This window comes from Cynocephalus volans, chromosome 10 (genome assembly GCF_027409185.1).
Source record: "Cynocephalus volans isolate mCynVol1 chromosome 10, mCynVol1.pri, whole genome shotgun sequence".
In the NCBI taxonomy this organism is placed as follows: domain Eukaryota; kingdom Metazoa; phylum Chordata; class Mammalia; order Dermoptera; family Cynocephalidae; genus Cynocephalus; species Cynocephalus volans.
The window spans coordinates 13961963-13987829 of NC_084469.1; the positions used below are offsets into that span (position 1 = coordinate 13961963).

General features: G+C 38.9%; 1 protein-coding gene across 1 annotated transcript in view; it reads left to right on the forward strand.

Moving 5' to 3' along the window:
• The first annotated feature begins 947 nt into the window (after positions 1 to 947).
• The window catches only part of ANKFN1 (ankyrin repeat and fibronectin type III domain containing 1), a 163672-nt gene continuing 138752 nt past the window's right edge, over positions 948 to 25867 (forward strand). The window contains exons 1-3 of the mRNA XM_063112909.1: positions 948 to 1075; positions 14648 to 14849; positions 17483 to 17693. Coding sequence (XP_062968979.1) covers positions 14664 to 14849; positions 17483 to 17693 — 397 coding nt within the window. The 5' untranslated portion in view covers positions 948 to 1075; positions 14648 to 14663. The remainder of the gene's footprint in view (positions 1076 to 14647; positions 14850 to 17482; positions 17694 to 25867) is intronic.

Here is a 25867-nt window from a genome sequence, read left to right on the forward strand (position 1 = left end):
GTGTGTGTGTGTGTGTGTGTGTGTGTGTGTGTGTGTGTGTGTGTGTGTGTGTGTTATTTATATGTGCTCTCAATCAGCAAGGCCTCCCTAACATAAAAAGCAGCCTGTGAAGGTCATTTGCCACTTTATTTCAGACAGAAACATGAAAAATGCCTACATATGCAGCTTTCTAGGAAATCCGCTTTGTGTGTTTTGTTAGTCACATAGAGCATAACGCCAGGAAGGAGCTAGGTACGCACATGTATGGTTGGCATAGAAGCAGCACTGGAATCTTCCTCCTGAGACTAAGCCTCCTGGTCTCCTAAGTCCCATGTCTGCTGACTCCTTTCTCAGAACCTGCTCAGACAAAAACCAGAGTACAGGTTAAGTAGCCCTGACTACATTCAGAATTTTCTTAAGATGCCCCCTGGCTCCTGCTGGGAGCTTGTGAGGGACTGAACAGGTGGTGAGAGGATGTGGCTGCCACCTGTGTGCTTCTGGTCCCAGAAGAGTTGTAGATAATTTGCAGTCACAGATTGCTGGATAGGCTCTCAGAAACCCAGCTATATTACTTCCCCGGCTGCAGTGCAAAGCTAACCGACTAACTCACTGCCCCTATGCTCACCCCTGAGTGACAGTCAGTTCCCATTTAGGCTTCTTTGCCGTGAAGCTTGTTTTGTTGTTCCTGCATGCCGTTGTGAATGGTCCCACAGATAAAATATGCTAAACACACACTGAAGTCATGGCATCCTTTTACTTCATGCACATGAGCTTGAGAAATCAAGCCTTCCCCAGGCTGCAGTGTCGAGAATACACCTAGATTCTGAGCCAAGCTGTTTCCCTCTCCCCTTCACTCCCTGTGCATCATTTGCTCTTTTATTTTGCATTAAGAGTAGCTTCCTGATCATGGACTTCGGCTCTTGCCTGTTGTGATCCTGTTCGCATTTTATTCTTTGCACAGAATAGGAAGGAGGTTTGCTTGCTTTGCGCAGAGGCTGAGCCACAGGAGAAAGCAAAGCCAATGTGATTTATTGAATGAAAGCACTGGACAATTACCAACAACTTGTTCCTCTGCTGCCTCGAACAACCTAAGCTGGTAAGTCAAATTTATTATTGTCTTTCTTCATGTGAATGTGGGGCTTTTTTAGACACTGATTATTTTTTAAATGTCTGTGTTGCTGTGGTTTAAATGACATGTAAAAATCTGCATCTTCCAAAGTTAGCTGCAGGCAGTCCATGAAGAATGCACACGAACACATACACTGTGGTCTGCAATAGCACATACACACCCATGTGGAGAAACAAGGATGGGGGTGGGGAAGCCCCATTTCTAATCATTAGGCATTTTGTTTGCAGTAAGCTTAATCACATTAAGTGCTTGCATAACTGATTAGCATTAGCTATGAAAAATAAATTCCTGGTTTTTTGTATAAAATCATTTTCCAGTCAGGTTCCTGAGTACCTACAAAATACCTGTTGGATCAGGAAAAGATTCATCCCATCATGCTAATAATCCTGAATCCAAATCCAGGCATATTGCTATGTCTAATCCAGTTTGCAAGCTGGGCACGCAGAGTAGAATGCCAGCATTCTGTCCATTCTGGTGAGCGTGTCCACAAATAATATGATGACCATGATGTTGAGGACACCTGCCAAGGAAACACAAAGGACAAGCCTTCAAACCCTTGCTGAATCCACTGCCACTTTTGCATCCATGTCTCTTAAGTCTTTATTCCATTAAGATGTATGGTTGGTAGGGTGCACTGGGTTCAAAGTGGGGTATTTGTTGTGCTGGTTGTTGGCCCAGCCAGGGCCACAGAGAGTACCATTGATAATCAAGGCTGAGTCTGCTTCTGTGCTGGGCTCCAGAAATCTCCATACTTACTTGATTTCTTTATTTCCTAAATAAGATGTAAGCCAACCTCTGCAAAGAGGGAAAGTGAATGGGAAAAATACTGCTTTTTCTATCCCCCACCCCCAAGCAGTCTCCCTAGTCTTTTGTTTGCCTGGCTACCACAAGGCTTTATGGCAGCATCAATCCATCTCTGGTGAGTTCAGAGTCCATATAAATGTCATATAGAGTTTGATGTCTTTGGTGCACTCTCTCTGCAGTATATCACTGGCCGATCAGACGAAGCTGTGGCCTTGGGTGCTGACAAAGATGGATGATGTTAGAACAGTGAGCAGCATGCTTCTCTAAATAAAAACCAAAGTTAGGAAATCTGAGAGATGGGTGAAGTTTTGCCTAGTAGAAAGGATCCCCAGGCCACTCAATCACAAGAGCAGGATCATTCTCCCATGTCATTTGGCTATTTCACAAATGATAGCATTCTAAAAGGAAGAAGACAGAATTGCCTACTGGTTAGGGGACTGGAGAAATGTCAGGATAGTAGGACACTTTTTTCAATTCCCAGGCTAAGTTTGTGTCTTTGGGAAATTTCCTTAGTCTCCCTCGATCTCCATTCCTTCTATTTCCTGATTGCTTCCAGGAAGATGTGCTAAGCTCAATCAATGTATTCTTGAGATACTACAATAAGCTATTTTGTTAAAGAGTGCATTAGGTAATCCAGATCATTGTTCATGCACTTTAATCCAGAGATGATTCAAATAATCAGGATTATTTTCAATATTGATTAGGAGTAAGTGATGTTCTATGATTTTGATCCTGAGATCCTAACAAACTTAAATGTTTTGAATCAAACATGCAAGTATTTTTTGTGGGGTACTTTGTATAGGGGTAGAATCCATGTATAGAACTTAGGGCAACTTCCAGTTGCTAAAATTACCCCCACACTCATGCGTTTGGAATTAGCAGCTGCAAATGTACTATGATTTGAAGGGTTCTAGAAGGCTCATTGCCACCTAAAATTGTTGCACCCCTAGGATTAGAGTACCTGAAATTCTTTCATCATGGATTCAGTTAAGTATTGCTGTTTTTTATAAAATACAAACATTCTCAGCAGGAATAATAAATTAAGCCTGATACCTTATCATAAATGAATGTATTAAATTTTTTCTACATCAGGGTCAACCCAAAGGATGGTGAATTATTATTATAATAATTATTCTGCTTTCTATTTATTTCATAACTGTCTCTAATAACTTCCCTTATAATTATTATTATTTCACTCTTGGTCAGAAAACTAAGTAGCCTTTGGGGGAGGTTATTTCCTTCTTTTTATAGAATACTTGGATTAGATAATACTATCTAGATTTCCTATAGGCCCTTGAGAGTCACGCTGTGGAAAGCCAAACTCACTATCTTTTCCCCTTCTGAACACACCTTTCCTACCGCATTCCTTTATTTTTATTTTTTTATTTATTTTTAATTACTGGTGGATCCATCATGCACCCAGTCAATCAACAAGGCTCACAGAAGTCATCTTCTGATCCCCTTAGTCTTCCATCTAATCACTAACCAAGTTTGGTCCATTTTAATTCCTTCATCTTTTGCATCTGTCAGCCCTTTCCATCCCTATTGCTACATGCTGGATTTGAAGTCATCTACTCTCACAGGAGCTTTTTCAAGAGCTTCGTATTGGTTATCTCCTGTCACTGTTTCACACCCCTCCCCTTTCAAATGATCCTCTGGCTGCTACCAGGGTAACTCTCTAAAAATGCAAATCTCAGCTTTGACTTAAGGTCTCTAGTGCTTCACTGTTGTGTACAGGTTAAAGTCTGTGCTCCTTATCATGGCGAGCAAGGTCCTTGATGGTCAGCCCTGATACCTCTCCAGGCTTCTTTCCCACGGTCCTGGCATGGTTTAGAAAACATACCACTATGAGGGTCAGAGCTCAGAAAATTTCCATTGGGACCCTCACTGGGAGTGACCCACCAGCAACACAGATGACATTTCCCATCCCCATGTCCTAACCTCAGATTTTATACCTGGAATGTCTTTGTCTTTCCCTCCTGCTAGTTTATTCTTCATTCATCATTCAAAATCCTTCTCAAGCATCTTCTTTTTAACCCATTTCCCCAACACCTCATCTCCCATGACCCCACCTCTGTCTCCCACAAGTTAATTACTCACCCCTCAGTGTTATTCTGTGTCTTAGACTTTACAGAAGTGTTTAGAGGTTAAGATCTCAGATCCAGACACATATTGTCTGGGTTTGAATCCTAGATCTTCCCTTTAGTAGTGCCTCCATTTCTTACTATGTAAAATGTTGATTATAATAGTTCTTCTTTCACAGAGCTATTATGGGATTCAGTAAGTTGATGCATGCAAAGGCACTGTAATAGACTAAATGCCTATGTCCCCCCCAAATTCATACATTGAAATCCTAACCCCCTCGATGATGGTGTTAGGAGGTGAGGCATTCAGGAGGTGATTAGGTCATAATCTAAGGGCTCTGCCCTCATGATTGAGATTAGTGCCCTAATAAAAGAGACCCCATAGAACAAGCTAGTCCCTTTCACTATGTGAAGACACAGTGAGAAGGCACCATCTATGAACCAGAAATTAGGCCCTCACTAGACACAAAGTCTGCTAGTGCATTGATTTTGGACTTCCCAGCCTCCAGAACTATGGGAAATAAGTTTCTATTGTTTATAAGCTACTCAGTTTGTGGTATTTTGTTATAGCAGCCTGAATGGACCAAGACAGACCTTGTTCTAAATAGTGTCTGGCTCACAGAAAGTGCTATAGAAGTATAATCTTATTATTATTATTCCATAATTTCACCTACCACACTATTTCATAGCCATGCATTTGCATAACCATCCTCCTTTTTAGCCTGCGAGCCCCTTGGGGACAGGGAGGGTAATCAATTTATTTCAATTTGCTGAGAATTCTCCCAGTTTAGCACTGAGAGTCCTGCACCCTGAGAACCCCCTCAGTCTCAGACAAACCAAGAGAGTTGGTTATCCTGACTGAGACCCTATCATATTCACCTTTGAATCCCCAGGGTCTATCACAGGATACATAGGTTACAAAGCAGATCATCCATAAGCATTTGTTGAACTATAGAATCAACATTAATTGTCTTTCCACCTTCTTCCTCATAAACATACGCTTTCAAACTTCAAAAATAGTATTCTTCGTGTTTGTGTGTGTAAGTGTGTGTGTGCACGCATATGCATAGGAACTAGAAAGGTTGCTTCCATCCTGTTACATGTCATCATTGTAATAGATTTGGCCACCCTTTAACAGTCAAAGACACACCTGCCATGTTAACAGTGAGTGGGGAATGGAAGGGGTCAAACTTTCTTTTCTGTCTAGTGATAGGCAGGCTGAAGTCTAAAGTTCCCCTAGTTCATATCACAGCCTGGAGAGCAATCTTGTCCCAGTCAGAAATGTTCCCTTCGCTGAATATATCTGTCTACCCAGCTGTTAAGAATGGCTAGAGCTCCTATTTCTAGTATGCTATGCCTTACAACTGCTCCTCATCCAAACTGGTTCATATCTTTTTTCACAGTACAAATATACCAACGAAGTCCCACAACCAAGCCCCAATGAAACATGAACCCTGGAAGTGCCAAAACTCATAACGAGGACAAGAAATCTTGTCTCCAGAATCAAAATCTAGGAAGAAGAAGCTGACAGGCAGCCATACCAAGCTCCCCTAGGAATAATAATAGCAGAGTTGTTAAGAGCATGGGCTTTGGGTTGGAATTCAAATCCTGCTGCTCTATTTCCAAGCTGTAAGACCTATCCTTTCTGTGCCTCAATTTCTTGTTTGTAAAAGGAGGGAATAATAATAGTTCCAACTTCATCATAGGGTTATTATTACCTTTAGTTTTAGCCTGTGGAAACAAAGCTTGAGGTAAAGCCAGTTGCAAATGTTCTACTGGGTGTTGGGAAATACAACCTCAGGAGTGAAGGAAAAAGGAAAATGAGTCAAAAAAAAGAAGGGAAAACACATAAAGGTGGTTTGTAACTGAACTAGCAAAAGCTTCATAAGAAAACACATCTCATTTGGATGTGAAGCCCTCAGAACAGTCTACAGGTGAGGGATGGAGAGGAAATTATCTGCTGGCTCCTGCCAGTTTGCTGTCTCTCATCAATCCAATTTTTCCCATTTCTAGTTGGTGTTACCCAGTGTCTCAGGATACACACGAGTGAAGCTAGAGCCTCTATGGGTCTTGCTGGGTCAGGGCTGCTGTGGTTACTGCTGTCACAGCTGGTATGCTGGAGGCCATGCCAGAGCCCACCCTCCACCTGAGATGGCTGGTGTTAGGAGACTGGATGATGGTGTCAGTCAAGTCTCTCTGATTGAACCAGTAGCGAAGCCCAGGGAACGGGTGGTTGTGAAGTAAATCTGAGGAGGCTTTTCTCTCCACAGGCTATTCTTGTCATTTTGTACCTGGATTCTCCAGGCTATGGTCACTTTTTCTTTACAGCTTGCTCTACATGTATTCACAGGTCCTTCACAAGTCTCCAAAGTATAGCTGAGATCAGGCGATAATATTTCAAACAGCAGAATTTTTTGAAGAAGCCCAGTTTACCAATTATTTATGGTTTGCACTTTTTGTGTCTCCTTCTAGAATTTTTATAGTTTTAGCTTTTACACTCAAGTCTACAATTTATTTCAGGCTGATTTTTGTATATGATATAAAGTAGAGGTTGAAGGTCTTTTTTGCATATGAATATCCCATTGTTCTAGCACTATTTGTTTAAAAGTTTATCATTTTTCCTATTGAGTTACCTTGACACCTTTTTCAAAAGTCAAATGATCATATATGTGCAGGTTATTTCCAGGCTCTCAATTCTGTTTCATTCATTTACATTTCTACCCTTATGCCATTGTCTTTATCTATATGGCTATCCTTAAACCAATCCCATATGTCTTGATTACTGTAGCTTTATAGAAAGTCTTGAAATCAGGAAGTGTAAGTCTTCCAACTTTGTTCTTTTTCAAAATCATTTTGGCTATTTTAGATCATGCCCATTTCTATAAAAGTTTTAGAATCAGTTTGTCAATTTCTCTAAAAAATAAAAACCTGCTAGCCTTTTGATTGGAATTGCATTTAATGTATAGAATTGACCCCTTAACAGTACTTATTCTTTCCATCCATGAACAAGGTATATATCTCTATTTATTTTGGTCTTCTTTAATTTCATTCATTAATGCCAGTATTTCTCAGTATACAAGTTCTTCATATATTTTGTTCTATCTATGCTTAAGTAGATTTTTGCAGATTTATTAGATTATTCTACATAAACTTTCACATCATCTACAAATGAAGACTGTCTCACTTCTCTCTTTCAAATATATATTTATTTTATTTATTTTTCTTGCTCTACTTCACTGGCTAGGATGCCTAGTACAACAGAGAAGGTAGGAGTAGGCATTCACGCCTTATTTCTGATCCTAGAAAGAAGCACTTGGTCTCTAATAATTAAATATGATGTTGGCTATAGGTTTTTACAGATGCTGTTTATTAGGTTGAGGAAGTTCCCTTCTGTTCCTGAAAAAAACTTTTTTTTATCATGAAGGGATGTTGTATATTGTTAAATTCAACTGCTTTTTCTGCATTTATAGAGATGACCATATGATTTTTCTTCTTCTCTTAATGTACAGAATTTCACTGATATTGATGAGTAGGTGAATCTTATACTAACCTTGCTTTCCTGGAATAAACCATGTTTGGTCATGGTGAATTATCCTTTTTATATATTGCTGGATTTTGTCTGTAACATTTTATTGAGGTTTATTGCCTCCATATTCATGAGAGACATTGGTTCATACTTTTCTTTCCTTGTGTTGCATTTTTCCAGTTTTGGTATCAGGGCAATGGTAGCCTCAAAAATGAAGCCAAGTTTTTGAAAGGGTTTTGCACAAAATTGGTATTATTTCTTCCTTAAATGTTTGTCAGTCTGTAGCATTTAACATGACTTTTATTAAAGATTTTTAAGTTAAGATAAATGACTAGGATACAGAAAAAGAAAATGTAAAACTAGAAATTAACTTTCCCATAAAGGGTGTACTCCCAGCTAATTCTGCAGCCATGTTGCAGAGACAAGCCCACCTTTAACCAACCATGTGTCCCCCTCTCTTTGGAGCTCAGGTCCCCTAAGACTTTCTGAAGAAAGAAGAAAAGATACATATTTCTTTAGAGCAAACCCTATAGGTTTTAATTTTTCGTCTTATATTAATAGCTAACAAATGGATAGATAAGTAGTGGTATATCCATATAATGGAATACTACTCAGCAATAAAAAGTGAAAAGATGATACACACAATTTGAATGAATCTCAAAATAATTAAGTTGGGTTAAAGAAGCTGGATTTAAAAAAAGAGTACATACTGATGATTTATATGGAATTCTAGAAAATGAAACCTAATTTATAGTATCAGAAAAGATCAGTAGCTTCCTGGGAACTGTGGGAGCAGCAAAGGGAGTTCTGTCCGGGGAGGGGTGAAAGGAACATACGGAAACTTTTGAGGATGATGGATATGTTCTTTATCTTAACTATGGCAATGGTCTCATGGATATACACTTATGTTGAAGCTTATCAGATTGTGTACCCTTTAGACACATGCAGTTTATTGTATGCCAATTATATCTCAAAAGAGATAATTGCTGATATTTATGAGATAATAGCTAATATTTATTGTACACCTTTTTTCCCCAGGAACTCTGCTAAACAATTCATATGTATTTTCTCATTTAAAACTCTGATATCTCTTTTAGACTACTGCATGGCTATTAAGATAAGGAATAATGTTAATGATGAGGAAATTGACACTCAGCAAAGCTAAATAACTTGCTCAAGTTCACACAGTTAATAGGGAAAGAGCTAAAACCTAAAGTTAGATCAGCCTTATATCAAAGTCCCAACTTTTTATACTGTACTTACAAACACCATGATTATCTTGGGGTTGAAAAATGGAATAAAATGTAATGATAGACCTCATCCTGTTCGGATTTTCAGTGAAAGTGGCTGACAAGAAATGCTCTCTGAAGAGTGAGATCCCAGACTTAACACAATAAAAATAGTTTCTGCGTCCAATCTCTTACTAAGACTGTATCTATTACCCATCAGGTATGTCATTCAACATTTGACCATTGTTTTTGTTTTGATTTTGTTTTTCAGTTTAATTCAAAGATGCAGAGGGTAATGTTGCTATCATTTTCAAGACATCCTTACGTTATGTGGAATCATATGACATAGTCAAACAGAGTAACTGAGAGAGGCTAATAATGGGAGCATTTACAAAGGAGTGGGAAGGTTAAGGAAAACCAGTAATGAACAGTGAAGCCTGAAGGAACAAAAGAAGAGGGCGTTTTCTGTAAGTCAGAGAAAATAGCTATGTGGAAAGGGATACCTGACAGAAGTAAAGGGGTAAATACTACCACCTCACTCCCTAATTCCCAGTTGGTGCCTCTCATTGGCTGGGCAATATTTATTGTCTTCTGATCCATGAACAGGGAATGTCTTTCCATTTATTTGTATTTTCTTTAATTTCTTTCAACAATGTTTTACAGTCTTCAGAAAATTAGTTTTGCATTTCATTTTTTTACTGAAACATGATTGATTACACATATTTGTGGCATAGAGTTGAATATCAATAAGTCGAATATCAATACCTGTATATAATATGTGATGATGCATTTCTTTTGTTAAATTTATTCCTAAGTATTTTAATCATTTTGTTGCTATTATAAATGGAATTTTCTTAATTTCATTTCCATTTCATTGTCTTTTAAATCAGAAAGGAGAAAAGAAGACTAACAAACAAAAGATATACACACACACACACACACACACACACACTACCTTTTATATTTTAACTCTCTTTCATATTTACTTATGTGGTTTCCTTACCAATTCACATAGATTTGAGTTACTGGCTAGTGTCCTTTCATTTCAGCCTGAAGGACTCCCGTTAGTATTTGCTTTAGGGAAAATCTAATAACAAATTCTCTCAGTTTTTGTCTACCTGTATCAATATATTCGTTTTCCCTTCATTTTTGAAGTGCAGTTTTGTTGGGTAGAGAAATTTTTATTTGGCACTCTTTTTCTCTCATCACTTTGAATGTGTCATTCCATTTCCTTCTGGCTTCTATGGTTTCTGGAGAAAGATTAGCTGTTAATTTTTTTGAGGATCCTTTGTACATGATCAATCATTTCTCTCTTGCTGTTTTCAATATTCTCTCACTGTCTTTGGCTTTTGACAGTTTGATTATGATGTATGTAGGTGTGAATCTCTGAGTTTATCCTACTTAGCTTTGATTTTATCTTACATCAAGCTTGTGGATGTGTAGATTAATTTTTCCTGTTTAAATGTGTAGATTAATTTTTCTTATAAAATTTGGAAAGTTTTTGGCCATTATTTCTTCAAATATTATTTCTGCACAACATCCACCCCCCTTTCTGGGACTCCTATTATGTGTATCTCTGAGACTCTTCCTTTTTCTTTATTTTTTTCCTTTCTGCTCCTCAGACTGGATAAGCTCAACTAATATATATTCAAGTTTGCTGATTCTTTTTTCTCCCTGATCAAATATGCTGTTTAGCTCCTCTAGTGAATTTTCCATTTCAGTTATTATACTTTTCAACTGCAGAATTTCTATTTGGTTCTTTGTTTTATAATTTCTATCTCTTTACTAATATTCTCTATTTGGTGAGACATCATCCTCATAATTCTCTTTATTTCTTTGGACATGGTTTCCTTTAGTTCTTTGAACACATTTTCAATAGCTCACTTAACTCTTTGTGCGATAAGTCCAACATTTGGGCTTCCTCAGGAGCAATTTCTATTGACTGCTTTATTTCCTAGGTATGGGACATAGTTTTTTGTTTCTTTGCATGTCTCATAACTTTTTGTTGAAAACTAAGCATTTTAGTAACATAAGGTGGAAACTCTGGAAGTGAGATTATCCTCCCACTCCAGTGTTTGTTGTTTAGTGATTTTTTTCCAGAACTAAATCTGAAAGGTCTATATTTTTTGTCATATATAAGCACTGAAGTCTTTGCTTAGTGTTTAACTCATGATCAAACAGAGATTTCCTTAAATGCCTGGAACCAATAAGTCTGCCAGTCTTTACAGAGGGACTGTGTGTGTGTGTGTTGGGGCATGACTTTAACACTGAGCCAGGCAGTTAACAGCTCTGACTTAGTCTTCACTTCCTGCATGCACAGAGCCTCAAAGTTAAGAGATGAGAGCTTAAGATCTTCTCAGATCCTCTCTGAGTATGCTCCCAGTCCTTGGCATGTATGTGGTCTGTTAGATTCTCAGGAATATGTCAGAGCTTTTCAAAGCCTTCTATAGACATCTCATTCCCCAGGTTTTAAGCAATTGTTAAATGATTGCTGACGTTTGTTTTTGACAAATACCTCAGAGGAAAAGGCTATTTGCCCTTGGTGAACTCTGAGTCAGATCAAATAAAGACAAGCCTTGTAAGTGGGGTCTTCCAGGGAACCACCAGATAGGCCAAATATTGACATTTCTATGAAAATGGGGTTTTGCAGAAGCTCCAGCCCTATTCTGTTCTCTCCAGTGGCTAACAGGATACTGTTTTTACCATGAATGTAGACTGTTGGGTTTTGAGGCTGCTACAGAGCTGGGGAAGATGGGAACAGGGCAAATTAAAATGCCACAAAACTTTCTGTTCTTACTGAATTCAGCCATTTATCTTGAACAACCCCTTTCTGGATTATTGCAAGCCTTTGGTTAATTTCCAGTATTCTGAAAAAGTTAAATCTGACCATTTTTGCTAGTGTTTTCATTGCTTTTATGGAGGAGAGGATTTTTGGAGTTTTTTTCTCTGCCATTCCCACTGACATCCTATTCTTTTATTTTTAATCTTTATGTGAAATGTTTATTAAGGTATCCTACTTATGAATGGCTTTCTAGAAATTCCAACTGGAGAATTTTTTTCTTTTATTAGGAAAAGTAAACTTTTGTGTTCACAGACATGTTCAATCTTAGCCCCATTACATTTTCTGTTCATTGTGCTTTTTTCTCTTTTTCTTAAATTAATTTTAGACTTCTCTCTATTTCACTCTTCCCTCTAATAGTTTGAAGTTCTACTTCCTATTTCTGTTTTGCTAAAAGTTACTGTAAAAGTACATACTAAGTTATCTAAACTTACATTTTTCTACCAAAACAAAAACTAAATAGTATAATAAGTACATAAAATAAGATTTCAAGACATTGTTAAAAACAGGCAAGAAAAAAAAGCTATTTAAATTATTACAATATACTTTGATATCTCTAGTTTGGGAAGACTTGGGGTAACCTTAATAATTGCTGCTATTTATTGAATGGCTACTACAAACAGCAAATAGGATCGGTACCTTTCATTTGTTAATTAATTAAATCTCTACAACTCAATAAGAAAAGCCCTATTATTGTCTTTTTACATATGATTAAATAAACTCAGAGAATTTAAATAAGGTGCCCAAAGTCACAAAGTAACAATATCAGGATTAAAGCTTGGGTCTGCAAATTCCAGAGCCAAAGCCGCACTGATTCTCAAATGCTTACCCCTTTCCATAAGGGTAAAAATTTAAGAGCACAGTTAGTTGGGAGGGGCATGCATATTTATAAGAACAGATAACAGAAAGTTGTCTTTCTCACTATCTCTGACAAAATTTTAAATATAGAGAAGGAAAAAAAAAAACTATGATAGATGAAAGCTAAAAAAGTGGAAACATGCTAAAGACTAGCCTGGAAGGAAGGGACAGCTGGGGGAGTATAAGAAGGAAGTCAAAGAGACAGAGAAAGTCAACCTATTTTGACTGAAGGGAACAGATGGGAGATGAGCAAAGACAAAAGGGACCATGTGGGTAGGTGTCATCAGTGAGAGGGCAAGTAGCTGGAATTTGATCAATCGACAAGAATTTATTTACTGGACTCCTGGGTATTGTGGGAGATACAAAAGAATGTAGAGTTATTTTGGGAACGATAATGATGTAGACAAGACAGATGGCTTTAACTGGGGCATTAATGCTGAAGGAAAAGGCCAGAGACAGACGGCAGAAAGAACGAGGTTAAGGTAATCCCCATGTGAGCCAGCTTGCATATGAATCTGGAATTTTTTGTGGTATGAAAAGAAATAAATTAAAGGAAACCCTGTAGCTGCTATTGAATCAAAAGGCAAAAGATTTGTACATGGGAGGAAAAGATACCAAATCACCTATCCTTTCCACTTCTGCTTTTGTGAAAATTAAAAATTACTAAAGATTTATAAAAACACACGTATATACACACTAAAGACAATGCTTTGTGTCATCCTCCCAAATGTAAATATGTCCATTTAGCTAAGACTGGGTAGAACCTAATGGACATGATTAAGACTGATTAGGTCTGACCACCTTGAAAGGAACTAAGTCTTTTTGTCTTGGAGGAAGTTGCAAGCAGGGTTTAAAAGCTGCCTAAGGACATTTTACAATGTAGTGAAGATGTATCTCCATTTAAAGTGAAAGTAAATCAAGGTTAGTTGGTGCTAGTGGACATGGAACCCAGTTCAGAGGCATGAGGCAGAAATGAATTTTCTGGGTAGCCCTCTAGTGTATTATATGTAATAGACTCTCATATGTGCATTCATTTATTTTAAAGTATATGTTTAGTGCCTTGTATACAAAAACATTAGCTACCATTAGTTTGCCTGTATACTAGGCTCCTTACATGCATTATTACAACAAATTCCCACAATCATGATATGTACATGCTATCATTATCCTGTTTCATAAAGAAGAAAAATGAAACTCAAACATGTTAAGTAACTTGCCGAAGATCACATAGTCAGTAGGTGGAAGAGTAGAAATTGATATCCTAATCTGTGTTATATTTCTTTTACCCTGAGGTGGGCACATTTTAGGTGCTGGGGATATAAAAATTAAGACTTGGCAGTCCTTGCTCTTGAGGGGCATATAGACTAGCTGGGAGGCAGAGCTCCAAACACATAATTATAATACTATGTTTGCCATAAAAGCATATACTAAGTGAATTAGTAGAGAAATATATAAATTTTCCTGGGGATGTCAGAGACCTACTTGAGCACAGACTTCAAGGATCAATAATCATTTCCAAGGTGATGAAGGAAGAGATGGAATTCCAGTACATGCAAAGCAACACATGCAAAGATCTAGAGGTAGGAAAAACCTTGAACTATTTAGGAAACTCCAAGACTGAAACATAATTGTACCTTGAGAGAAGGAGTATGCAGGGAACAACCACACTTTCTTATATATCCAACAGAGGCCAGCATCTAGAAAGTGGTAAGTAGAAAATCCCAATTACATATATCCAGGAGGAGCTCAACAGAACCACTAGGTTACAGAATTGAGACACTTCTTCAGTTGGGATAGAGACCAAAAGACTTTCAGTAGAGATTTATATCATATATAAGTGTACTTTAAAAAGTTCATGGAGAAAATAGAATTAAAAGATCATACAAATCTTTCCATAAATGTGTTGAAGTATCCTTGTATATATTTGCATGTAAATGAATATGTTCATATAGTAAATGGAGGTTGTCGTTTCATTCCTGCCACAAGTTAGCTCTGTGGCCATAAACAAGCTACTCCCTTTCTCTGGGTTTCAGCTTTCTCATCTACAACATGAAGAACCTGGTTCTGATGATCTCGAAAATCTCTTCCAGCTATCATATTGGATTAGAACTCCAAGTGGATACCAGAGATGATAACATTCTCTGTCAATTTATACTCTTGTTGTGTAAAAGATACAACATCAGATTTCTCTCTTCTTAGGAATTGCCGTGTGAAAATGACCCAACAAATGCAGAATTTACATCTTTCTCAGTCAAAAAAACATAGTGCCCCATCATCTCCCAATGCTGCCAAGCGTCTGTACAGGAACCTGTCTGAGAAACTGAAGGGGAGCCACTCTTCATTCGATGAGGCCTATTTTAGAACAAGGACTGATCGGCTGAGTCTCAGAAAGACCTCGGTGGTAACCAGACTCTTTATTCTCGTGTCAGTTTGATTTGCTCTGTTATGTTTGGATTTAAGGAGATTCTAAGATGAGCCATGTTTACTAGTCCTTCAGAAGCTGATGTTTGCAATTTCGTGATTGCTGAGTTAGAGTCGGGTAAAGCAGGAACTGCACACGTCTATGTTAAACACAGTTTGAGTGATTGTGAGATTTTCTCTTTCTCCTTAACTTCTTTCCTTTTCTTTTTCCCATTAATTTTTTTTTCACTACTAGGCCAAGGAAACCAATCCCCAAAAATAGCAGTTTGACAAATATGGAGTCTCAGATTAAATAGGCTTTCTGAGTGCTCCAGTGTCTATTCAAATAATAATATTAATATTATTTACTTATTTCTAATGTATACTCCACATGCTTTTGAAAAGCATTCAAAACAGAATTCAGGCAAAGAACACATATGTATGAAATAACAAATGATAAAGAGACAGAGAGAGAGACAAAGCCAGGGTGGGAAGGGAAGGAGAAAAAAAAAAAGAAAAGAAAAAAAGAAGAAAAGAACTAGAAAAAGAAAATATTAGGGGTGAGAATAAAAATAGATGTACCCAAAACCTGGGCAGATATAGTACCTGAAATTTATCATTATGTTTATCTTTGAGCTCCCAATCAGTCAAAGCAGAAAAGGAAACACAATTGGTTACAGCATCCCATTGGCTGTCATTTGCTGTTGCTAAGTCTTCTGGCCTTTATAGATGTAGTAGTGAATTATGTAACAGAGAATGGCATACAGAGTAGAACTGATGATGTTACAGACAGTCTAATATAGTGGTTTCTTATATTGGCCCTTAGTAAAAGCTCAGATCATGATAATAACATGCTCAGCAAGGGTAATTTTGCAGGAGGTAATGGCACCATTTGTTTGAGCCTAAAACAGAAAGTCCTAGCATTTCCAGATGGAAACATGCCAGGGTTTGCCAACAAAAGCATAGAGGAGGAAATGACTGAAGAGTGAGAGTAAATATGGCACATGAGAAATTAGAAATACTGAGAATCAAAAACAAATACACAACTGTAGACAGGACAGCATTTTAACTTTGAACTTACTTGTTTTCTAATACATTTTCTCATTTAAAACTTATCTTCTGGGAGGGCTTAGTTGTGGTTAAGTTGTGGTCTAAGCATCAGAGGTTCTTCAGTTTAGCAGACTGTGGACAAAACACTTCCACTCAGTGGACTGTCTTCCAGCAAAGAGAACTGCATACCAAAATAGCTCTATTCCCCAGGTCCCCATTGTCAAAACAAGCATTTGCACAGTAGCTTTGTATTTTCCTAAAATTCCAATTTTGTGTTACGTACTCAGCTAAACTCAACCTGTAGCCTTTGATAGGGAGAATGGATTTTTGATGAGACTAAAAATAAAACCTGCCTACTTAACATTTGGTTAAATCTTCCACATGTTAATCAGGTGACCCCTATTTAGTGAGTCAGGAACCATGATATTTCAACATTTTTACCAAACAGCTCTTGGAGAAGATACCAAATAGATGTGTAAATAGCACATATATTGGGCTATAGTAATATGTATTTGAGAGAATTCCAGAGCCCTTCTTCTTCATTTACCAGCAACCCTTTGAAACAACTTTTCAAAGAAACCATCATGTCTTTAGTTACTTTTTACTACAGGTGATTTGAATTCTACCATATAAATATTCAACTTCTGGCTCTCTCAGACCCAATAACCACTTGACATTCAACCACTGAAACCATCCCTGGACACCACCACTGCAGCCCTTCACCTCAGGGCTCAGAAATGACAGGTGTTCAATGGTTGGGGCTCTGGACTGAGAAAGTGTGGGGTTAGAACACAAAGAAGTCTAGATATGTGGACAGCAGCCTACAGGCAGTGTGGAGCTATCAGAGCTTTGTAAATGGGAAAGTGATATGCCACATGTATATTTTAGGAAGATTACTCTTGTATCAGTATAAAGCATGGGCTGGAGGAGACTAAGACTAGCAGATCCAGATAAGGGATGATAACATAGAGACCTGGGGATGGAGAGAGAGGGGATGAGTTTGAGAGAAACAGAGAAGTGTTCTCTCAATTCCACGCTAGTCATAATTAAAACTACCTGTGCTATCATTATCTATGCTAGTATCTCTTAACTGTGTCCTATAGAAAACTATTCGAGGGGTAGTGAAGGCAAATGCAATAAAATGCACATTAAAATTATTAAAGGTCCTGAGAGGTCCTCCAGGAAAATAATGGTTTAACTTGGTTTAATCCAATGTTGACCAAATTTATTTGACCACATGCAACTTTCTTCATAGAACAAGTTATAATAACCTATCAAGCAGTATTCCACAGAAGACTGGTTTGAGAAAACCTGATTTTTGTTTTTATCTGAAGACCAGCAAGGCTATACTGTATCTTCTCAGTTCATCTAAATGTACTATCAATTCAATGCCCATTAAAAATGATGGAAGGAAGAAGGTCCAAAACAGTGTTTTCTTTGGAGACCTTAAGATAAATTGTAGTTATACCATTTATAAGTGGGCATGCAGTCTCTGAAGCAGTTGCTAAAATTCAAAATAGCTAAGCTGCAAAGACACACTGTTCTATAAAATTGTGCTAATTTGCTATTGCTCTTCTCTTCCAGAACTTCCAGGGCAATGAAGCCATGTTTGAGGCAGTCGAACAGCAGGACATGGATGCTGTGCAGATCCTCCTGTGCCAGTACACACCAGACGAACTAGACCTCAACACGCCTAACAGTGAGGGGTTGACACCCCTGGATATTGCCATCATGACCAACAACGTGCCCATGGCTAGGATTCTGCTGAGGACAGGGGCCCGAGAAAGTCCACACTGTAAGTAAACATGAGAATAAAAACACATACTATCAAATCTAGACCCCAGCTTTATGCCATCAAAATAGCCATTGCTGACCTTCAGAGCAGGAACACTTGACTAAGCATAGGCTCTGAAATTCCTTACATGTTTTCACAGACTTTCATGCAAACAGTGATAGTGTGTATCAGTCTAAGTATCAAGAAGCTTTCTAAATTGAATATGCTGAATGTTATTGGAAAGAGGCTCCCAAAGAACTTCCTTCTAAGAATTTTATCCCAAGCTTTAAAATATGTGAGATATTCCAAGTGAAGATATGGAATAGGAGGTATACATAGAAAGACAATGAGCATGTGTGCATTTGTGTCTTTGTATCCACAGTGAATATGGTGGCTTCATTCATTCAACAAACACTGAGTGCAGGGCACTGTTGTAGGTGCTTGGAATGGAGTGGTAAACGAGAAAAAATTCGTGTTCTCATTAGAATTTACATGCTACTTGGGGAGGTGTCCAAAAAGCAAGAAAATAGGTGAATTAAACTATAAACTCAAATATGAGGGGTCTTCAAAAAGTTCATGGAAAGATTCGTATGATCTTTTAATTCTATTTTCCACCAACTTCTTGAAGTACCCTCGTAGTGACAAATGCTGTGAGGAAAATAAAATGAGTGAGCGGTTGTAGATTGAAGGGACTATTTTAAGTAGGGCTGGGCAAGAAAAGCCTCTCTGATGTGGTGATATCTGAGTTGAGTCCTAGATGATATGAAGGAATGAGCCATGAGAAGATGTGGGGGTCAAATTCTCAGCAGAGTGAACAGCACATAGAAAGGTGCTGAGGCAGGCAGGAATGAGGTTGACACACAGCAGTCCCCTCTTATCTGTGGGGATATGTGGCTACTGCTAATGTCTCGAACCCTGCTTGCTGCACCAATTGTGGCAATCTTAATCCTGTTCATGATGCCAATTGTCTAGCTCCATGACCACGCCTGTTGTCAGGCTCTCTTACCTGCCAGTAATCCTGCCGACTGGGCCAATTGTTTAGCTAGGGCTGGGTCTGGAGTTCACAGACCCCTCAAGCCCATTCACAGACTGGGTCACAAATCTTTCACATACCACGCTGGGTCACCAGACCCCTCACGTGCAGGTCTATGAGCTAGGTAACTGGCCAAAAGGTCCTTGGAGCCATAGGTTAGAAAGCATGGCCACACAGGGTGGATGCCCAAGGCAGAGACCTGCCTGCCTGCTTCACTAAACCGCCCCCCATCTCTCTCTTCAAAGAACACAAGAATAGCAATAAAACTAAAAAGATACATTGGTGCACATGCGCACTAACTCTACACACATGCACACACACACACACACACATGCACACGCACACGCACACACAATTTACTTACAATGGATGTGCTAAAACCACACCCAACTGGACCCGAGGCAAGGGCCCTGACCAAACTATTCTATTTTCCCAACAGGATATGTTCCAAGACTCCCAGTGGATACCTGAAACTGCGATACAACCATACCCTATATATATTATGTTTCCCCTATGATAAAGTTTAATTTACAAACTAGTCAAAGTAAGAGATTAACAATAATAGCTAATAATAAAATAGAACAATTGTAATAATATGCCAGCGTCACTACTCTTGTGCTTTGGGGCTACTATTAAGTAAAATAAGGGTTACTTGACACAAAAACCAACATGGTCGATTTGATGACCGAGAGGGCTACTAAGCGACCAACAGGTATGTAGCATGTACAGTGTGGACGTACTGGACAAAGGGATGATTCATGTCCCAGGTGGGATGGAGTGAGATGATGTAAGATTTCAACACACTACTAAGAACAGCACACAATTTAAAACACGAATTGTTTACTTCTGGAATTTTCCATTTAACATTTTTGGACCACAGTTGACCACAGGTAACTGAAACCATGAAAAGTGAAACTGTGGAGAAGGGAGGACTACTGTATTTGAAGAACAGGAAGGCTAATGCAGCTAAAGCAATGTGGCAAAGGGGAGAGCTGAGAAAGAAGTCACTGGGACTAGATGATGTAGGACCTTGAGGCCATAGTAGAATGTCTAACTTTGATCATTGAGAGTGACGGGAAGGTGGTAGAGCAGTTTAGGCAAGTGAGTGACATTTTCTGCTTTACATTAAAAGATCACTTCAGTGCTCCAGGAAGAACAGACAGTGGTGAGGTGAGGCAATTATGAAATTGGGAAGGCCAGTTAGGAAGCAATTTTAGTAGTGTAGGAGACAGATGCCAGTTGCCTGGACAAGCATGATAGAGATATTGAGTAGTGGTAGAATTCTGTATATATTTTTAACAGCTGTATTAAAATATAATTCACATACCACACAACTCACCAATTTAAAGTCAATGGTTTTTAGTATGGTTGCTCTTTGACTTATGATGGGGTTATGTCCCAATAAACCCATCATAAGTTGAAAACATCATGAGTCAAAATGCATTTAACACACCTAACTTATCAAACATCATAGCTTAGCCCAACCTACCTAAAAGTTCTCAGAACACTTACACTAGCATACAGTTGGGCAAAATCACCTACTTTATAACAGAAAGCCTATTTTATAACAAAGTGTTGAATATCTCATGTAATTTATTGAATATTGTACTGAAAGTAAAAAGTAGAATGGTTGTATGGGCATTTGAAATACAGTTTCCACTGAATGCCTATCACTTTCACACCATCTTAAAGTTGAAAAATCCCAAGTTGAACCACCGTAAGTTGAGGACCACCTGTACATGCACAGAGTTGTGCAGCCATTCCCACAATCAATTTTAGAAACTTCTTCATCACTCCAAAAAGAAATCCCATAACCTTTAGCTATCACTTTCCAACCTCCCTACTTCTCCCAGCCCTAGGCAACCATGAATCTACTTTTTGTTTCTATAGATTTGCCTATTCTGGACATTTCATATAATGGAATCACATAATATGTGGTCTTTTGTGACTGACTTCTGGATGCATTTTGAAGTAGAAATGATAGTACTTGTGGTAGGAAGCTGCTCTGGGGCCCATGGCAGACCCTGCCCAGGAGTGACTGGGATAATATCACACAGCACCCCCCCTGTGCCAGACACTATTCTGAGCGCTTTACATATACTGATTCCTTTAATCCTCACAGCAACATTATGAGGTAGGTACTCACATTCCCTTTGGTGCAAACTCTCTGACCCAATAACCACAATGGCTCTGAGCCACAGTTTTTATGTTTCCTAAAAGAAAAAAAGTAAACTCATCAAACTGTTAGTTTCACTAATACTGATTCACTTACTTCCAAGTGGTGAGACCCAGAAGGCTGAAAGAGAAGCAAGCAAATATATAATTAGAGGTCACATCTCTGTTCCTAAATTTCATAAACCACCACCACCCAAAGACTAGGTACAGAGACAGATCCTTGTATCAGAAAACTCTTTTATTTTAAAAATGCTAAGTTCACCACATCCATGTCAAAGAGAGTGAGGATTTGGGTTCTTCAAAAGAGCTCCATAGCCCAGGCACTGCTCCCTTTTAGTGGAACTGGAAGATTTGGAGGGATGGGCAGAAAAGGGTGGAATAAATCAAAAAGTCATCTTTGCAGCCTTCTGATTTATTCTGCAATAACGTCTGTCCCAAAGATCCAGTGAGAGAGGGGTGAAGAGAGAATCAAGGGTCTGAACACAGAGAATGCAGACTGAGCCGCATTTTATAGAACAAGGAGACCATTCATCTAGATGTTGCCATGGCCATCCTGCACTGGGCTGGATGAAACATTAGTCCTACTTACCTAGACGCTACAAAGAATTCTGCGTTTTCCATGAAAACAGCAAGACTACTAACCTCCCAAAGCCCCCTTGTGCATAATTAAACCTCAATAAAAGAACTCAAGTACTAAATACCTAGTTAAACCAAAAGCAAACTTATGCAAGATATCACTGGTTTTCCTCGTTCCCTCTGGGATGATAACAATGTTACCATCACAAAGTTGTAAAGGATGGACTATAAGAGATAAAACCAGGTTTCAGCCTCCAGGAAATACAACACCTAATTCACACTGGCCACCCAAGAAGTCAAAAAGATACTACCACAACTAGACTCACACATGTAAAAATGGCAAAGGAATATTGATTGAGTATCTGTGTAGTCTCCACATATATTATATCTTGTTATCATACTAACCCTGCAGGATGATGTTATTAACTCCATTTGGAGATAAGGAATTTGTATTTCTGCGAGGTTAAATGACTGACCAAAAGTCACACACCTAGCAAAGGAATAGGGATGTCAAGGAATCAAGCCCAAGCCTGTGGGACACTGTAGAAAAAAACCAAAAACTGTTTTTCCTCTGCTCTCACAATGTAACAATCAACATGAAAGACTTTGGAGATAGCATCAGATCACACAGGTTGAGGGCTCAGTCCTCAAGACTGTCCCCCACTTCAGATGCCAGATACAGGCCTCACGTTGTTTTACCTGTGCTTCTGACCAACCAGGTATAGATCAGGGTTCCCACAGCCATCTCTCTGGGATGAATTAATTTGCTAGAGCAGCTCACAGAACTCATGGAAACACTTACATTTACCAGCTTATTACAAAGGACATGACAAAGGATACAGATGAAGAAATGCGTAGGGCAAGGTATAGGGAAGGGGCAGAGAGCTTCCTCTCCGGCATGCCACTCTCCAGAAAACTCTACGTGTTCAGCTATCCAGAAGCTCTCTGAGCCCTGTGCTTTGGGGTTTTTATGGAGGCTTTATTACATAGCTATAATTGACTAAATCACTAGCCATTAGTGATCAACTTAACCTTCAACAACTCTCCCCTCCCTGGAGGTTGGGGGGTGGAGCTGAAAGTCTCAACCTGCTAATCTTATCTTGGTCTTTCCATGCTTCCTAGTGGCTGCCAGCCATCAGCCAACTCATTAGCATACAAAAAGACACTATCACTTTGAATATTCCAAGGATTTTAGAAACTGTATGTCAGGAAACCAGAAGAAGACCAAATATATATTTTACAATATTACAGAGGCCAACACTTGGGATTTTTCCACACAAAGTTACTGCCTTTCCAAATAACCGAGATGGAGGGCCGTGGCACAGGGCCCCTGTGTCTTTCCCTTTGTACTCTTTGCTAAAACCCCTTAGTATATTTCTCTCCTCTTCTATGTAGTAAGTCTTTACTCCTGTTGGGAACAGGCAGAAGAGAACAACACAATGTTTTCAGGGATTTTTAATTCACTTTATATATCAAGTATGAAAGAAATAGAATTGCTTCTATGCAAGAGTATGCTCCAACCCATGAGAAAAACCAGTCTTCTAGCCAGAACCAGATAAGCAAACACCTGCTACAAACTGTTCCCCAGAAGCTGAGGAGGCAGGATATAAGAGAAGAAAAATAACAATGAGACCTTAAATTTTCAGAGTGTTTTATGCATACAAAAGTGCTTTTGTCTGCATCATCTCACTTGATCCTCACAAATGGCTTGTGAGTTGGAATTTATTTTCTTCATTTTTATCAATAAAGAAATTGAAATAAGAGAAGTCAAATAGTTCACCCAACACTACAAAGCTAATTAGGTGTCAAGAGTCATGATTTGAACCCAGACCTTCTGTATTAAATGCTTTGGTATTTGTGGAAAAGCTTTAGCACACTTGCTGGCACACAGGAGGTGCTCAATTCCTTCCTTTCCTGCCTTTCCATCTGTTCCTCTTCTGACGACTGTCAAGTATTTCAAAGCAGAGTGTAGGGTTTCTAATAAGGTCAATTTTCTTTCTTCCCTTCCCCTGTGTATCACCTTCTGAAAACTAGCCCTACACTCTTTTCACTATGCCAACCAAGGATCCCAACATAATTCAGAAGTCCTCTGTAATCCTCCCTATTTCTTAACAGGAATCACAACAACACAGATGGGTTTAGGGTCATAACTCCTAAGCTATCGATTAGGTCTGTCTTCCAGTCTTCAGTCTCTCAATTACAGAGCTGTATGGAGATGTTCTTTATAATCATGGCTTGAAACTCAATCATGTATCTTTCCTTATTCAAAGAAAAAATCCTAGAAGCAGCCACCCAAATTTGCACACTGCCCTGAGGTTAAACATGAGGGTACTTTAAAAAGTTCATGGAAAGATTTGTGTTATCTTTTATTCCAGGAACTTTTTGAAGTACCCTCATATATACAGTCCCCCAGCCTACTCATGAGATGAATCTGCTATCTTTATTCAGGGACTCTTTCTGTTCCTCCCACCTTTAGGCAGGCAGCATAAAGTAATACTCATTACTTGAAGAAGAAAACCATTATTCTACCATTACTAAAGTAGAATCCCAAGTACTTCTTTGCAGACTGGTGTGCTGAGCTTGAAATATAGGCACAGAATCTGAAAGGACTACAACTAGGGAAGCCATGTACAGAGGTGCCGCAGGACACCTGTGGCTATGCCATTGATCGTTCCATACACTTAGGATGCCAGTCGCTATGACTCACGTTCAGTTGAAAAACAGCTATCTGAGAAAGACTTGTCTTTATATATATACAAAAGCCCCCAGTCATGAACTCCTCCTCTTTCTGACTAACTCACATCCTGCCCCCATCCTCAAATCACAGTTTAACAGTCTCCAGGAGGAATTTGCTGAATCAACAATGAGTGTCTTGCCGTTCTGGGGCTGCCACTTATTTGGTATCATTAAAGCCCTGTAAACAGTAATCATAAAGAAACTAGCTCTTCTTGGGTCCCTGTCATGTGCAAATCTTGTCACTTGCATGGATTTTGTCTCATCCTTGAACCCCAGTCCCTGGCACATAGCAAATACTCAAAAAATTTCATTGAAATTTAGCCTCCATGAAAGCCATGTCTTATGCTGCTGGGAATCACAGATACTGAGTTTTAGTGTACACACACACACACACACACACACACACACACACACACACACACATACTCATACGTGATGTGTGTAGTGAACACAAACACATATGTACATACACACAGTGTGTGGAAAAAAACCTTTATGTCTCCCGGTAATTTACACTTTGGGGTACATTTTGTCATTGCTGCTGCTGCTGTTGTTTTCCCAGCACTGCGGCAGAATGTGGTTGTAGATATAGCCTGATTTTTATTTTTACACCATTGATAATGTGGACCAGCAAGAATAGTGGAATAGTTCTCAGTTTTAGTCTTTCTGCCCTTGCCCTTAGCTGCATGCTCCCATCCCTCCAGATCCTCTCCACTCTCTCTGAGTTTCTTGGTGAACTCCTCACATACTCACTTTATCTCAGATGCTGCCCCTGGAACTAGGAAATATCACCCAGAAAGTGACATGTTCAGTGACGTCATAAAGTGTGATTGCAGAGTTGCTGTCATTCGAGTATGGTACAGACACTGACATTACAATTTTGACAGACTTGTCAGGATGCACCACTAGTTGGTGCAGTAGTCAGGGGTTCATGTATGTGCTGGGACCAGTTCAGGCCATGTCTAAGAGGTGTGACTATAAATTAACGAGGCTGGCTTTATGTAAACAAACACACCAGAAAGTCTACAATCCAAGTGAATGTTATCCTTTAACACAGTTCTCATGGGAGACCCCACACTTGTTCCAACAGTGCTGCCATTGCTGTAAACACTTTTGGAATTGTCCTCAGAGTCAGTTTATGAGAAAATCTGACTCACTGCTTAGAGTCACACCTGATTTTTTTCCAAAACAGCATTGCCCAGTGTCATCACTCTCAATGTTCACCAGACTTGGCCCTAAATGATTTAGAGAGGTTTCCTGAAATCAAATCCACCTTCAAAGGACAAAGATTTTCAGCCTGTAAGAATATGTAAAGAATGAGCCTTAGGCAGGTCTCTAGATGAGCCCCAAATATTTTTAACTGCTTTATTAAAACAGGGGTATCAACCTGCTCCTCAAACCTCATCTCATATTGTGTACCCCTCACCCACCCTCCATTGTGTTCCTTGAACATGCCAAGCTGTCTTACCATTGGGCCTTTGTACCAACTATTCCCTCTACTTGCAATGTTTGAATGCTTTAATTTTGATCACTACATGGCCAATTCCTTCTTAACATTCATGTTTCAGCTTAAATGCAACATCTTCAGGAGAGGCTTTCTCCAGCCACCTAGTCCAAAGTCTAAAAAGTCACTTTCTAATCACAGCACTCTATTGTAATTTCCTGCATAGCAGTT